Raw genomic sequence first — 16888 nt, 5'->3', positions numbered from 1 at the left:
GTTTTTTTTTTTTTTTTTTTTTTTTTTTTTTTTTTTCATAGGCTGGCTGTGTCACTGCCCTTGTACGTGAACATACAGGGAGGATTTTGTTTGTTTGTTTGTTTTTCTTTTTAGTATATTTCATTTTATTTTACTTTGTTTTGTTTCTGTATGCACTCTGGCTGAGATGCTTGAGCCTTTTTTTATCCCCAGTGTTTCAAGTATTAGTGTTGTATTACTGTCAGTGACAACAGGATGACCTAGGATAAAACTGGTGAACCTGTGAATAGCAAACAGCAATAAAAGCTAATGTTTCCAAGGGCGTTTGAACAGGGAATGGGAAAATTTCCTCTCTGTATCTATTTTGATACTAAATATTTAGGATGACAGGTGATAGTGACGTTTGTGACCTGCAACAGATGTTCCATAGTTCTGTGGGTTGTTGTTTTTATTTTTTCCATCCTGTAGCCAGTAATGACTTCCTGTGCATAAAATGTAAATTTTGACAGCTCTGGATTTCTAGACTGGAAGGACAAGTGAAGTCACTGGGGAATGCTGGGGAGATGGAATAACTCTGAGCAACCAGGCTTAGGAAACAATGCTATTCCATTTTCAGGGAGAAAGGAACTGTCCCCTTAGGAACTAAACAGAAAGAAATTGTGGAGGAGGATTCATATCAGAAATAGAACCATGAAGCACCTTTCAACGGAGTTGAAGGCACTACAGATGAAGGTGAGGATCAACAGGCCATAAATAGCAGAAGAGGAATAGGGGAGTTAAATGTTTCCAACTGATGGCAGATATCCAGAAAGTAAATTGCAAGAGATGTCTGTTAAAGATCTAGATGGTTGAACGATGTAAAATGGCTACACATTTCTGTGATTGGTTAAGCTAAGAAAGAGCATCAGTAATGTTCTCAAACTATCTGAGCAACCCAGGCATCCTGAAACAAACATACAATATGTCGTCATTTTATTGTTAAGTAGGCTTCTGAATTTGGTAGCAAGTAGCCGGTGTTGATAGTGTCTATGGTTTCTAAGTATTGCAGAATATCTCAATGTGTAGGTTATTTCTTGAGACTCGCCTGGGTGCTTGACAGGAATGGTATCTAACGGGTCTTTACAATGATTTCCCCACAGTGGTGGGAAAACAGTACAGAAATCTCTAGAAGTATTTGGCTGGATAGCCATGTAACAAAAGTGAAATATTTTGATTTGGAAGTGGAATAAAAATGCACTATCTTTGAAATATAGGTATTATAAAGACAAAGCTTCTCAGGCAAGAATAATCAGAGAACATTGTATCACTAACAAAGGAATGAAAAGAGATTACAAATGTTAGTGGCTTAAATGTAAAATTATGATATTGAAATATAATTAAAACCTCTAAAGAAAGTGAAGAAATTGTTTCATAATGCTATATAGATAAAATTGCCCACTTATGAGCAATTGCAATATGTGCTTGCAGCCCAGAAAGCCAATTGTATCCTGGGCCAAAATATCAAATATCAAAATAAGAATGGGCAACAGATCGAGGGAAATGATTGCCTCCCCTCCCCCTCCCCCTCCTCCCCCCCCGTCTTTTTTATTCCACCCTTGAGAGACCTCAGTTGGAGTACTGCATTCAGCTCTTCAGCCTCAGCACAGGAGCAGGTCCAGAGGAGGGCCATGAAGACATATCAGAGGGCTGGAACACCTCTCCTGCTAAGACAGTCTGAGAAAACTGGGGTTGTTCAGCCTGGAGAAGAGAAGGCTGCAAGGAGACCTTAGAGTGGCCTGCCAGTATACAAAAGGGACTTCAGGAAAGCAGGGGAGGGACTCTTTATCAGGGGGCATAGTGATAGAACACGGGGGAATGGTCTAAATTAAAGATTTAGATAGATGTAAAGAAGAAATTCTTTACTATGAGGCACTGGTACAGGTTGTCCAGAGAAGCAGTGGATACCCCATCCCTGGAAGTGTTCAAGGCCAGGTTGGATGGGGGTTTGAGCAACCTAGTCTAGTGGGAGGTGTCCCTGCCCATGGCATGTTTAAGGTCCCTTCCAACCAAACCATTCTATGATACTGTGAGCATGAATTTAATGAGATTTGCACCATATTTATTGAAGAGAAATGCTACCGTACAGTTTGTCTTCAGAGGAAGAGTGGCATCCTGGGAAACACTCTAGGCTGTGGACAGCTTGGAAGAGACTGATCCCAGGTGTTTAAGGATTGGTGACCTGAAAATTATTAACACTGGGTGATCTGCTGTGTAACTGCAAAATGCACTGGGGAACAAAATGGCTGCTTCCTATGCAGAGCAGTGTGGTACTTGGGAGGCAGTATTTTTGTGGTCAAAAGAAGTTACATAATACGTGAATGTTTCAAGCGAGTAATATCTAGGAATTGTAGAGAAGCTGTATCACTTCTGTATTTGGCACTGGTACAATCACTTTTTCCCTGCTGAGTTCTTTTTTGGTGTCCATAAGTCTGTTGATAAAATGGTAAGGGATTGATCAAAGGACTGGATACTTTGACTTGCGGTGAGACATTCTGGAATCTTGCTCTGTTTATCTTACCCATGAGAAGGCTAAGAGTTGACCTGATCAGAGTGTCTGCATTGGGGAAAAAGCATTGAAAAACTGTTAACAATCTGGCAGACAAAGATATAAAAAGGTCCAGTGGTTGTTATTTGAAGTTCAAAATTCCATGGTAGGTTTTCAACAGTGAGAGTGATTAGCCCCTATGATATCTTAACAAAGGTTGTGGTGGTTTCCTTGCCACTGAAAATTTTAAAATCAAGTCTGAGTGGTTTCTTAAATGATATGTTTTAGTAAAGCACAAGTTCTGTGGCTGCTTTGTACAGGGCAGTGGACTAATTGATCACAAAAATCCCCTTTGACCTTGAATATAATAATTCTCTTAAATTAACACAATGACTGGAGTCAGACTAGTCATTTTTTTCTTCCTTTTTTTTTTTTTCTTCTTTTCTTTCTTTTTTTTTTTTTTTCCTTCACAGCTCTAATGAAAAATATGCAGTTCTCTTGGCCAGCCAAGAAAATTATTAACCAATAAGCTAATAACCTATTAGATAGTTTTTAGCTACAGTGACTTTGCAGTCTTTTATGGTCAGTATGTTGATATAGTATATTATATTGGTGCATCTATATGGCTGTAATCATTGTTCCATTCTGAAGTCATATGCCAAGCATGAGTGTATTCTAGTTTATTTTCTTGCACTGGAGATATATTTATGGTATGATATATGCTATCTTTATAGCATTAATTGAAATCTGAATTACAAAATCTACTCTTTCTACTCTAAATGCATCTTGTAATAGTGTTTTAGTTGCTTTGCTCCTCCAAGTTCCATATGTGCACCTCATGTTTGCAATGATAAGTGTCTCAGAAGCATTTCTGCTAGATTTGAGCTAAACTCCAATGATCAATGTTCATGTAGCTGCAATCCCAGTCAGGGCAAGAGTGTCATTAAGCTGGCTGTTGTACCAATAAACCCAGTTTCTGGCTTTGGAGAATTCAAAAGGCCAAAACCAAATAGGTAACTAGTGACACAATGAACAGGCTGTGAGTGATTTTAGGATCACAAGGAGCAAGCTATTCTGACCCATTAAAGAAATGATGTTAAGATAATGGTGTTTTCTAGCGCTTGTTTACTCTGCCAGGTCCTCCTCTTTCTTTGATTGGTTTTGTATCCATTTCTCCATTTCAATTTGGTTTTTACAGGTGTGTGAAGATACCATGTTCTTGGGATGAAATGGAACACTAGGTTTTGAAGAGATTTGTGACAACTAGCAAGTGGGTATACAAGAAAGGCACAAATTAGTAGCAGTTATTGTGGTGTGGCTGCAAGAAATTAAAATCCATAGGAAATCAAATACTGTTAGTTCTCTTGCTCACAAAGCAACTTGTATTATTGTGGGGAACAGATTAGACTTATTTTGTACTGTTGGTTCTCTCATGATTTCAAATAGTCATAACAATTCACTTTAAGCCATATTGCCGAAGTGGTTTTAATACATTTGATCCAGACAAGAGTTAAATTAGCTGACATTTGATTTTTATTTGATATGGATCCAAACCATGAAACTTTGAACACCCTTAGAGTTCAGAAGTATTTCATTCAGTGTTTGGGTATTAGTCTGTGTTCTCAAGTGACCTTTTCTAATGGCATATTTAATCCCAGATTTAAAATAAAAAAGCAACACAGGGAATCAAGTCTGTAAATGCTTTTTATTTAAATACAGAGATGCCCTAGAATGTAGCTGTAGAAGTAGCAAGCAGAAGGAATAGAAAACACGCTATCTATATAAAGCTGTGTGTTTGTGTTTATGTGCAGTGTTTGCACCCTGATACATACCTGTGTGGCTATACAAAACATTGCTTCTGCTGCAAGGAGCTCACAAAGTTAACAGACAGCCAGAGCAATCATGTGCTTTGAGACCTAGAGGATGGTGCTAAGTTAGAGCATGTGTGCATTTTTGGTTTTATGATGTGACGACAGCAGAGTTCTGACACTGGTTAACATTTGTGGGCCTTGTGGAAGGAGTGAGTTTTCATGAGGGATTTGGATGGAGAAAATCTGCCTGCCTGGCACACAGAGTCAAGGAGGGTGTTCCAGGCAGAATTGAAATCGAGATGTGAGAACTGAGAGTAGTATGATGTTTTACATTGCATATGATGCAACCGATAACTTGGAACGTGATTGACCATGTTTTGTAAGCTTGTTATTTTTTTCTTGCAGCCTAATAGAGAAGGGGGAAAAAAAAAGTTATGAAGAAATTCAAAAGGAAGTGTATAGATGTTCCTGATGAACACAGGCGTTCAAGGAGCAATTATATGAGAACAGAAAAAGCTATGTACCATAAGAATATATTGTATTTGTTGTGTTAAAGCAAGATGTAAAGGGAAAATTTTCTGAGGGGTTGAGGGGTTTGTAGAATTTTGTTATAGCCTGTGAGTATAGTTAAGTTGATATCTTCAAGATGGAATGCTTATGTGATGCTGAAAACATTGGAGTATTTGATTTGTTAAAGCATGTGTTCAGTATCCAAGTAATATAGCAGTAGAGCATGTCATGCTTTTTTCTGCTATGGGACAAGTTGAACTGAGAAAAAGGTTGCAGAAGCCAGTATGCTTGCCATGAAGCTCTTCAAGAATATAAGCAGCAACAAAATGGAAGAAAGCTATTTCTGTGAAATACAATTTACAATAACTTACTGTATGCAAAATACTTTGAAATTTTTCAGTTTGTTGCTTAAACAGCACATTCAGAAGCTTTCAGATTCTGTCATAAAATCTACTCTCTTTTTTAGCATACAAATCACATTCTCTCCCCGTATTTTCTCCCGTTATCATTGTGTAACTCTTCATTGATTTTTTAAATTATTTTTTTTGTTTTTATTTTTTGCCTAGTGTGGTAAAGAAAAGAGAAAATTATCTGATGCATTTTTAGTTTTTTTTTAGTTATTATTTATTATTGTTATTTATTATTATTATAATTTAGAAACAAGGAGAGCAAGAGGAAAAGTCATCACTGTAACCATCTTGATCTGCCTGTTATCCAAAATCAATGTGTCTAATGATCAGATATATAAGTAGTAATACATGTGCCTCATCTATAACAATTCCCACATGAGGATTTCAGAGCAGTTTACAAGTTTTAATACTGAACCTCATCACATTTGTATCAGAGCAAAAACTACAGGCAGAGAAATTACAAACTTGTTAAGGTAAAGGACAGTCTAGATGTGACAGTTTGGTGAACTTATACATAAGTTAAAATTTGGGAATAATTATATACAACTTACAAAATAACTGTTACTGAACCCTATCATATATCCTGCGTTGTTGACTTGAAGTTGTGAAATATTTACCCTTCATCTCCTAAGCAAATGGTAACATAAAGTAATGGAGGATCATTTTTATGCTATTAGCTCCATTTCATGTGAGAATATGCCTGAACAGAGTTATCTCTGAAGCCCAAGTAAGTCAGCATAATTAAATTTGTCTGCAGAACAAAGGGTGAACACCAAAAGCATCTTGCCAGAAACAAACAAACAAAAAAAAAAAAAAAAAAAAAGGAGAATAACGTGGACAGTCATAGATAAAGGAAAGGTGGACAGTAGAGTCGAACAGAGACATATGTTTTGTAGCCAAGAAATCTGAATTTTGTCAGGGGTCAGTGAGGGAAGGGGATAAGACCAACATGGACACTACAAATGTATCTGCTCCAGACTGTAATCCCTGCTCCCCAAAGCCACACTCTTGAGAATAGTATCCTTTCGCTATGTCCATGCTGTTAGCACTTGGCCTTGTGTTTCTTCTTGGCCCTGGATATGGTTGTGCTAAGTCATAGTCATATATACGCTTCTCTGTTCATCTTCTGAAATAATGCAAGGATCATACTTTGTGCTTGGATATTGTTTTATTATAATTATTATTGTTATTATTATTATGACAGCTGTTACATATTGGGTGGTGTGAGTCTAAGGGACACCCCTAATGAAATTCGTACCCTTTGTGTATGGGGGAGACTCCTGCCCAAGACTGCTAGAAAAGGGTATGAAGACTGTGTGGCATAGCTCTGCAGGCATCATGCTGCCTACTTGGTGTATTCCCCAGAGCAGACTCCCCAGAAGTATGTATGGCTTATGTTGTGGAAGGAGTTAGCTTATTCCAAAAGAGAGCATAGGGCTAGAGTGACAGTTGCACAAGGCGGATGGGCAAGGCTGATACCTGGAGTGAAGTCAGGGAGCTGGCTTCTTTGATGACAATATTGTGCAGCTGCTCAAGTGGGACAGAGAGGAAAAACATATCCTTGATTTGCAGTAGAAACAACATGCTGGATATGAGATCCTGAATTCTAGTGTTTCCAACTCCAAAAACTTCTCTGAGTGGTGAATAAATTGGAGCATCTTGCAGCTTTACTTTTGCCTTGTTGTTTTCAATTCCTTTGTTAAAGCACAGGCTTCTGTGAAGAACCTTGAGCAAGTTGAGGTACAGATTTGCTGAGAGTCAGATGCAAGGAGACTAAAAGGGGACCCAGAGGTCTATGGGATAGCCCACCACGTGTTAAGCAACAATTGCTTTGGAGTACATGGTAACATATTATTTGATGTGGTTACAGAAAGGCAATCCCTACTGACAGTGAGATGAGGGATGCTTTCAGGCCTAGCTCATCTGTTTGTTTCCCTTCTTGTATGTCTTTGAAGAATGAGAGTGTTTGCGAGATGAACCATAGGAAATTTTAAATCAGAGGGCTTGCAGACAACAGGATGTGTGCAATGGTGCAGGGATTTAAGGCAATTGGTCTTGTAGGATGTCACTGCAAAGGGCTCATCTTAAAGATAGTTTAAGAGTGGCAGTATGTATACCATGGAGGAGGATGCTATTCCCATCAAGAGAATCAGCACATGAGCCTGGTGCCAGAGGACTCCAACACTCAGAAATTGTCTCACTGGCTGAGCCGTTTCATGGCAGATTGCTTGGTTCCTTGTCCTGCCTGCCACCCACCAGGAGTGTTTTGTACAAGATAGAAGCTGACTGCTGTCGTACTGAACTTGGAGAGGCATGTGGGGGGCATGGAGCAGCGAGGGAGTGAGAATGTGGTGTGCAGATGTGCAAAGGTGAGAGTAAAGCTTATCAGCTACTGGTTCCAGAGGGTGGTGGGCTTTTTCTTTTCTTCTTTTCCTAGCTCTGCTGGTGAAGTCAGCCATTGAACAACCATTTTTATACATCTATATAAAATAAAATTACTGGAGTACTATGTTAGGGTGTGGATACTTTTAAATACTTTAAAATATAGCAATTAAACACAGTCCTTCTGCTTTTGGCCAGCTTCTGTCAGAGTGGCCTCTATTAAAAAGATATTGACGCCTCAAAGATGCTTTCCTTCTGTTGCAAAATCTCTCTCTCTCTCTCTCTTTCTCTCTCTTTCTCTCTCTCTCTCTCTCTCTCTCCTTTCACAGTAAACTAGGTTCAAACTGGTGAATTTCTGTGAGGTCCTGTGGCCAATTTAATATTTAAAAAGTCCTATTAAGTTATTCTGGTTTCAGGAACATCTTGAGCCATCGTCCCTCTGCTAACCTGCTGTGCTGACTCAGTGCCTGACAAGGAGTTGAGTGCGCATGGGGGGCGGGGGCATGTTCTGTGACTCTGGAGAAAGGCAGGGTACTAAAGATGCTGCTAGGATTTGTGTTGCAGTATCACTCAAGTAATAAAAACAAAAAAGCAAACCATTTAGATGAAGACAGTAGCTGTTGACATAAAATGATAATTGTATCTAAATGTCTTTCTTCCATAATGTCTGTGCATATTTTTTATTTTTTTTTTTCGACCTGTTTTTTCTAGAAACTTGTAGAAAGCTGCACTAATAACCCCGAAAGATATGGGATGTGCATTGCTAGTGTTATACTTTTTCTGCTGATTGCTTGCTGCTTAAGTTTGCAACTTAATGTTCCTCTCTGTTCAGGAGTAAGAAATTGCAATGGTGTAGGTGCTGTATTTCAATGGAACTGTCATTCCAGGAGAATAAATCACGGTGCTGATTTTTTTTTTTTTTCCTGATAGTTTTTGCTTATATGCTCAGCCTCAAACTAGAATTCAGCATATGGATTTTATTTATATTGTAATTGTGAATTTTGTATAGCTTGGTCTTCACTTGCTTGTAGTTTTATTTAAAAGGTATTCATTAAATTGCCCTACATACTAGTGTAAAATACAGAGATTATGTTTTTGGTTTGTTTGTTTGTTTGTTTTTTATTCACTTGTCAGGGCAGATATTTGGCAATGAGTGTACTTCTAAAACCTTTCTTTTAAAACTATTTGTAATCATGCAGTAGATAACTAACACTTTACAAGAAAGTGGACCTCCAGCCAAAATAATTTCCAGATGATCTTAAAGTGTAATTTATTTTCTTATCTTGCAGCTAGCTATGGACCAAATCCAATTTGCAAAGGCTGTTTATCTTGTTCAAAGGATAATGGGTGCATCAGATGCCAACATAAGTTATTCTTCTTCCTGCGAAGAGAAGGAATGAGACAATACGGTGAATGCTTGCATTCCTGCCCATCGGGGTATTATGGGCTCCGAACGCCTGATATGAACAGATGTTCAAGTGAGTTTTTTTTTTTTTTAATAATTATTATTATTTGTTTTGAAAGTTTACGTTCACTTTTTATAGGAAGGCCATAATTCACACCCGTTTTTAAAATGATATGTTGTGGAACGTAATGATGTTTTTACAGATGTCTCAAGATCATCATAAAACTTCTTTCTAAAGAATGTCCTGGCTCATGCCAAGATCTGTAACATTCAGTAAATTGTGTATTTATTAACCTAGTTTTTGTTGTTGTTGTTTTTATTTTTTTTAAAGAGAAATTTATGAAAGAATGATGATTTAAGCAGATATTCTTGGTTTTAACAACAACAAAAAAATCCTGTTATAGGAAAATAAAAAAGAGTAAGCATTAATTTAATAATGGCTCACATAGGAGCTAGCCTAGTTTATGCACCGAGATATGGGTGGGCTTCTCTTCATGCTATTTGTTCCCACACAAATTTCAGATGACCAGACACCTCACACCAGACATGTTTTAATATGTAAGTGTTGCTATTTTAATAAAACAGATGTACTATTAAAAACAAACAAACAACCTTTCACTTTTAGTACTGCATTTTATTTGAAAATTTACAACCTGCTAATGTGCAACAAGATTCCTTGTTTGCATCTTTGTGCCTAGCAGCACAACTGTTAAAACCAATGAGTGCTCTGGTATATCTACACATTATTTCACCACTATCTGGCAGTTGTGCCTATTTGTATCGATTTTTCCATATGCTCATATGTGGACAATTACCCATATGGATTATTAATCATTGCTACTACCTTTAATTCATATTTTTTTTCATGTGTAATAGTCAAACCAGAATTAGGTCACCAAACCTAAGAACCTGAAGTGAAAAACAGCTTTTCTCTGCTTCCTGAAATAATCAAATGTTCGTTAAACGTATGGCACTCTCCCCCTCAGTCCTGCGGCATGTCACTGGGATGCACTGTGTAGTGAGAAAGTGGGTGCTGTCTTTCAGATCACACATAATCTTGACAGCCATATGAGGTCATTCTGTGGCACTTTTGGCTAGAATAAGAGCATTAACTGCAGTGCTTTGGCCACGTTCCAGCCCATGTAATGACATCCCGGCTGTTTCTCCAAGTTCCCTGCGCGGGCTTGGTGGATATGGTATTCTTCGCTTTGTGTTAGGTAATATTGCTGAGTGCCGCCTAATCTGTACCAGGTGGCTAGTTTTTGATGAAAAATTAAATGAGACTAGTATATAGTTTATATATCCCTTCTGTAAAGCAATTTAGGATTTTGGCCTTCATTTTCATAACGCAGTTGTGAATTCAGCAACTTGTCCACCTTCATCCTTTCAAAACTGGGCTGTAAAAACTTCCCTATGTAAAATTGTCTTTGAATGTTTTACAGTTTTGGGAAATAGATTAATTTAGTTACGTTAGCCTATGCTGTGATAGTGAGATAGGAAAAATTATGGTCTTTACTGGTAGTTGTTCCTGACTTTAAAGAAAAAAAAAAAAGTTATTTGCAGAAGGTGGATTGTGAATTCAATACAACTTTTTTACATTTGTACCACTTACAGAAAGTGGCCTTTTTTCCCTGAATTACAGGATTTGTTTTGAAAAAAACGAATGTGAGGTTGTGTCCAATCCATACTGGCATGTGTTGAGTGCTGCATATTTAACTCACCCTCATGCCTTTGACAGTCTCCCCTTCTGAGAATAATTATACAGTTGCATTTACAGACCAGTTTTGGTTCCCCTCCAATGATTTTTGACCTGTATATTTTTGTTTTGGTATAATCGCCAACTGGTGTATTTATAAATCGCACCTACATTTTTGCTCTTGATTTGGTGATCTCACATGGCGCACACACTTAATTGTGGAAATACAGACATTCTGTGGATTCAAACTGACTTAAAATAAACATTCTTAAAATGTAGAATAGGTTTCTTCCTACTCAATGCTAGATACTTTTAGGTACAGCTAGTTACAGATTATTGCTCAGATAGTATTATCTCAGCTAAAAATAATAAAAATCCTGGCAATGTTAAAATCCGTCTGGGAGTTCCAGGGCTTGAATTACATAAGCTGAAATGATTTCTGCCCTATTAATGTCTTTACAGGCACAAAAGCTGTTTAACATTTTATTACTGGAACACTTGCCTATTTTTGTTAGAGAAGATATAGAACTTTTTTTTTTTAATGGAAAATGTTGACATGATTTTAAAAGACAAGCATAGTTAGTGCCAAATGTAACACAATAAATACTACAGCCAAGTGCAACAGCTCCAAAAATTACGGAAATTTTGAATTTCAAGGCTAATTTTCTTTTCTACATGTAAGCAGTATGTGTCTCCTGAATTTGCTAAATAGTTCTAGACTGTTTTTCTAGTAACAGTGAATCATGTAATTTTTAAACTACTTGTCCCTAGGAATCGATGTAGTGTTTCCTGCTGGAGTTGATTTTCATCTTGAACACTGAAGTATAAGAATGCAGTACATTTGGACACCAAATTGGAAAGTGTTGCATCTTTTATGTAAAAGAATGCTCAAGAGAAGAGCTACAGATTGTTAATTTTCCAAGAAAATTTAATAATTAATAACTTTGAATTATACTCTTCCAACAAGAATAAAAAATATTCCAAAGAAGAAGCAGAAAACACAAAGCTCAATTAAAGAATAGAATGAAATCTGTTGCCTCACTGTTGGTTTAATATTGGTCTGATTAATGCATTGAACCCATCTTGAATGTTTCAACCTAGTCAATATCCATTGTAATCTTTCTTGGGGAAGACAAACTTACAACTTAGAAATTATACCTCTCTTCAGATTTGTTTGCCTACTCCATTTATTTATGTCCACCTTCTTTCTCATGGAAGTGTCAGACATTGCTAAATTTGTTATTACCTCTTCCATGTGCCTTAAGTGAAACAGAGATAAAGAGAAGCTTTTGAACAAATCAGTTATGTCTTAAACACGTGAAATATAATGAAAGATAATATATTTTTCAAACTTTGTTACAAAAATTGTAAGGCATCACTGACGTGATAGCTTAACTATTCCTTGTGTAGTACTGCAGAATATATGAAGCTTTGAGATGATTGTAGTCAGTACGATTCATGCCAGTCTGTCAAGGATTCAAAACAAGGACAGCCCAATTTGCTTTAAATAAAATTATATTATTCTGTCTTTTTAGTAACAATTTTAATGACTTTCTCTTATAAAGAAAAAACAGTATTTGAAATAATCTTCATTTGCAATGTTGAAAATCAAATCGTATGGCCAGATATTAAGTTGTAACTATCACTATGTTATAGACATCTTATTTTTATTTTTATTTTTTTTTCATCTTTTGTACTCTCTTTTTTCCTCCTTCAAGTTCTTCTTGGTAAGGATTTAGTCATATTCTTTTTTTTTTTTTTTTTTTTTTTTGGCTAATTTTTTGTATTTTGACAGAAGACCTTCCTTCCATTCAGCTGCCAACAAAAAATCTTAATAGTGTTTTAAATTAAGATTTCTTAAATCTGTAGTGAATAGATTTAAGAAGGCAATTGTATATTTGTAAAATATGAATTGAAAACACTATGGTTTGGCATTTGTTTAAAAGATTTCAACTAATAACAAATAAATAATAGAACATAATAGAAATGTATTTTTAAGTCTGTATTAAGTGAATTAAAAAAACAAAAAACAAAAAAAAAACTTATTATAGTATTTTATAAGTAACATCGATCTCTTTGAAATCATGGACCTGTGGTAAACTTTAGGAACCGCTACTGTCAAGTGGCTGTGTAACGTTCTCTAGAATTCATGTTCGGCCCCTGCTGAAATTGTAGCTTAAAAATCTTTAATTGCATAATAATAAATAATAATAAAACAAAACAAAAACCCCTCCTGCAGCTACTAAAGCCATTTTTCTTTTGGAGTTTAAATAGCTTCCATGTAGTTTGAAGCTCTTTTTCTTATGACTTTCCCCCTCTTCTTACTGTTGCCTCAGTGATCTTCCTGAAAGCCACTCAATGTTTTGGTCTCTTTTTTTCCATTGGTCATTCAACTCCATCCCCTACAGGAGCTGCTCACAGCATAGCTTACTTCAGCTGTGGCCATGTGTCTCCTCCTCTTAGTGGTACTACCAGTCTCTGTCCCTCATGTGCCTTTATTTTCTCTCTTCCAGGTGAATTATGAAATGTCTGGGTTTTTGAAATGTTTCCTAGTTCAGGGAATTCTGCAGGGGATTAGTGTAAAAGTTGGTGCTGGTCCAGCTGATGAGCCACTGGCACAGGTTGCCCAGAGAAGCTGTGGATGCCCCATCCCTGGAAGTGTTCAAGGCCAGATGGGGATTTGGGCAACCTGGTCTGGTGGGAGGTGTCCCTGCCCATGGCAGGGGGTTGGAACTAGATGGTCTTTAATGTCCATTCCAACCCAAACCATTGTATGACTCTAATTCAACGTCAGGATGGCATAATGAAATTAAGACTGCAGCGCCAATGCTGTTTACTGAGAAGCATAAAAATGAGAGTGGGAGTTGCAGTGTTGTATTCTTCAGCTTGATCTCCAAAGGCATTATATTTTCCCTATGATTCAGCTTATTCTGCATCATCTTAAAGCAGGTGGTAGATTTACAATGGAAGGATAGTACTTGTTTTGGTAATGTTAGTTTAGAAGAAAATTATTTCTGAAGTGCCATGGGATGCTAAAACTCACTGAAAATTAAGTAAAAAGGGGCATTGGCTCCTAAGCTCATAACTTACATTTTTCTACTCTGTTTCAGTAAGCAACATCTAAAATGATTTAAATTTCTGTCTTTGGATTCTTCTTTTGCCAATGGCTCTTTTGAGGGAAATGCAATCCTTTTTCTTTTTCTACTCTGGAGAACCAAAATTTTTGGCCCTTCAGTTCTGTAGGTTTCCTGGTTAGCTGTAGCTCATGGAATTATATTTATTTTTTTGAGCATATTCTGTAGCTGTTCTAAAGCATGGAGGCACTTTAACATGCTGTGATCTGCCTTTGTGCTGCGGTGAAATGTCACTCACTCAAGTCCTTACTCTTCTCTCAGGTTAAATTAAGAGATTGCACAGTATCAATAGACTTTCCATTGGAGAAGGTATGTATCTTGTATGAAAAATAATATAAAACAAAATAAACAGAATTTCAGAGCTCTATTGAAGGGGTACATTTTTGTATAATTTTGTTTTGCCTAAACACTGTAGATATTCAGTAGAGCACTGCAGTCTAATTGCAGCCCAGTGTAGCTTCACCAAAGAAGCAGTGACTTCTTTTCCACCCTTTCCCCTGAGGGGTGAAGTCATGGTGCTGTGATTTTATAACCACTCCTGTGACAGTTTGTGACTGAACATAGACTTTGTAGAAAGTTAGCATTTCTGACTGTTGGAGTACTGCTCTTTAGTTCTAATTTTTTACTTTGTAAATACTTATCATGGAAGATTGTCTCTCTTCAGGGGGGTTAATACTGTTTTTTCCCATTACGGTAGTTATAGTGGTCTGTGATCAATCTGTTGGTGTAAAAAAAAAAAAAAAAGTTATTAGTTGAAAACTGCCCTTGCTGAAGCAATTAGGACCTTTGCCATGGATTTCAGTGAGGTCAGAATGTTGAGCTTTTAGCATTTAGGTACAACTCTGGTGGGAAGTATGGTGTAACATTTTTAAAAATGGCATCTGTTAAGAAATAGGCTGTGCTAATCAGACATACCACCAGATTTCTCTGGGGGTCCCTGAGTGGTTTTTGAATTCTAGATAGGTGAGGATGGTACCAGAGGAAGATATCTCACTTCCACACATGGGGATGACTTTCATTGTTTTATGTCCACTTCTGTGACTATGATTGAAAATAGACTTATAGAAAGTTAGCATTTCTAACTTTTGGAGTACCACTTTTCTTTATCTCTTTAGTTTAGTTTATTGAATCTGTACCAAAAAATATAAATAAATAGCATTTTATACATCTGAAGTGGAAAAATGGAAGCAAGATTGTGACACTTCTTTTAGTGCTAAGACAGAAACAATATAAAGAAAATAGGTTGTGCTAGAAGAGATGCAGCAAGAGTATTATGACGAGTCTGAGAGGTCCTGGCAATGTAGTAGTAGTGGGTAGTAGGTCCAGTGGGATATAAGGAGACACAATGCCAAGCAGGAATAGAAGATACTTGAAGTCTGATGGGAAGCAGACCCACTGTAAATTGAGTATCAGGGAAGGAAGTGTTAGGGAGTCTAACATACAGGCATCTTGCTGCTAGGTGAATGGGAACAGCAACACCAAAGCACCTCTTATTTCTTCACTCTCAGGTTCTGAACATTAGGTGTCCTGCAAGTAGGGTTGGTTTGCCAGAGGTGTGTGATTGCTCTTAAAGTTTATTCTACAAGCCTGAATTTATCAGTTCATTTTTTCCTCAACACTAGCCTTATCTTTCCTCCAAAGTCTCTAAAACTTCCACTTCTAGGTTTCTCCTTGCAACTTCTAAAATTTAACAGACAATTATTCCCATCTATGCAGAAACCTGTATACAATTTTCTGTTTATTTTTAGAGCAAAAATCAAAGCATTTCTGTAGAATACTGGGGGTTGTGCATCATCTGTTTCTTTATTTTACTTGTGTCTAAAATCTTAATAATTCTCTTTTTTTTTTTTTTAACTTTGTATTTTTATTTCCTTTTTTTTTTGTTGTTGTTGTTGTTGTAAAGTTCCAGGTAGTCTTTTAGGTGGAATAAAAACAATACACCAGCAACATCGTTTAGCAACTGAAACAGTACAGAAAATTAAATCACTAAACCAGTGAAAAAGAGGCAATTAGGTTTACAGCTAGCAAGCTGAGTTCATAAAAATGCTTTTGATGTCTTCTCTAGATGAAAAAAAAAATATCTCTTTTGTTCCAGTATATTATAATTGTCAGTAAACTGACAAGTTAATTTGAAGTGATTTAGAAAAATAGTAAAGATTTTGCTTCCCTTTTCCAGAGTTAGACATAAGATGCTAAGATCAAAAAATTAGAACAGTTGACAACTATGGCAATCAGAAGAAAGCAATTCATTTTAACCATAAACAAATTTCCTTATTTTCTTATTATGTTATTTTGTGTAAAGGATAAAGATATTTAATAAAATGTTATTTTTTTAACTATTGTATATGACGCCAAACAGCTCTTTAGGTTTCATACCAGATTACACATTTATTATTCAATTTATTATTTAAATGATAGAATCCAAAAAAAAAAAAATAATTTACATTTAATGTAAATGTAATGTACATTTAATAACATATATGTAGATAATGCTAGTAAACAAAAACAAATACTAAGTTTAATACAGTTGTATTTAGTTGCATACCAATGTATTTTAATATTGATAATGAAGAATCAGTATTCTTAAATGTTCAGCTAAAAACTAAGTATGCTTTTTTTCTTTGTCCATGTTGATATATTCAGCTTTAAAAGCAAAATAATTTTAAGAATTAAGTTATTTTGATTTACTTGTTCAGACACGGTTAAAATTATTTATTAACATCGAATTGATTTAAAAGATAAGTAAAGTAAATTTGACCCCAAAGCATTTAAACAATATAATAAGATTAAGCTAGGCACCAAAAATAATCCACTTAAAAAAAAAAATCTTAGTTTTATAACCACTCCTATGACTGTGACTGAAAATAGGCTCATAGAAAGTTAATGTTTCTAACTTCTGGAATACCACTTTTCTTTATCTCTTTAGTTTAGTTTATTGAATCTGTACCAAAAAAACTCCTTCAAGGCTTAGAGCTACACGAGCATCCTTCATGAAACACTACACATAGTACCTGGTAACCCCAAGCACCATGCTGGA

The 16888-nt window shown here is 36.2% G+C and overlaps 1 protein-coding gene across 4 annotated transcripts in view; it reads left to right on the top strand.

Moving 5' to 3' along the window:
- Window positions 1-16888, top strand: part of RSPO2 (R-spondin 2) — a 110952-nt gene that overhangs the window by 44581 nt on the left and 49483 nt on the right. For all 4 annotated transcript variants that reach the window (XM_035318964.1, XM_035318963.1, XM_035318966.1 and 1 more), the window contains exon 2: window positions 8906-9094. In XM_035318964.1, the coding sequence (XP_035174855.1) occupies window positions 8906-9094 (189 nt within the window). The remainder of the gene's footprint in view (window positions 1-8905; window positions 9095-16888) is intronic.

This window comes from Oxyura jamaicensis, chromosome 2 (genome assembly GCF_011077185.1).
Source record: "Oxyura jamaicensis isolate SHBP4307 breed ruddy duck chromosome 2, BPBGC_Ojam_1.0, whole genome shotgun sequence".
Taxonomy (NCBI): domain Eukaryota; kingdom Metazoa; phylum Chordata; class Aves; order Anseriformes; family Anatidae; genus Oxyura; species Oxyura jamaicensis.
The sequence above is the reverse complement of the archived record's forward strand: the minus strand, read 5'-3'. Positions and strand labels throughout refer to the sequence as shown.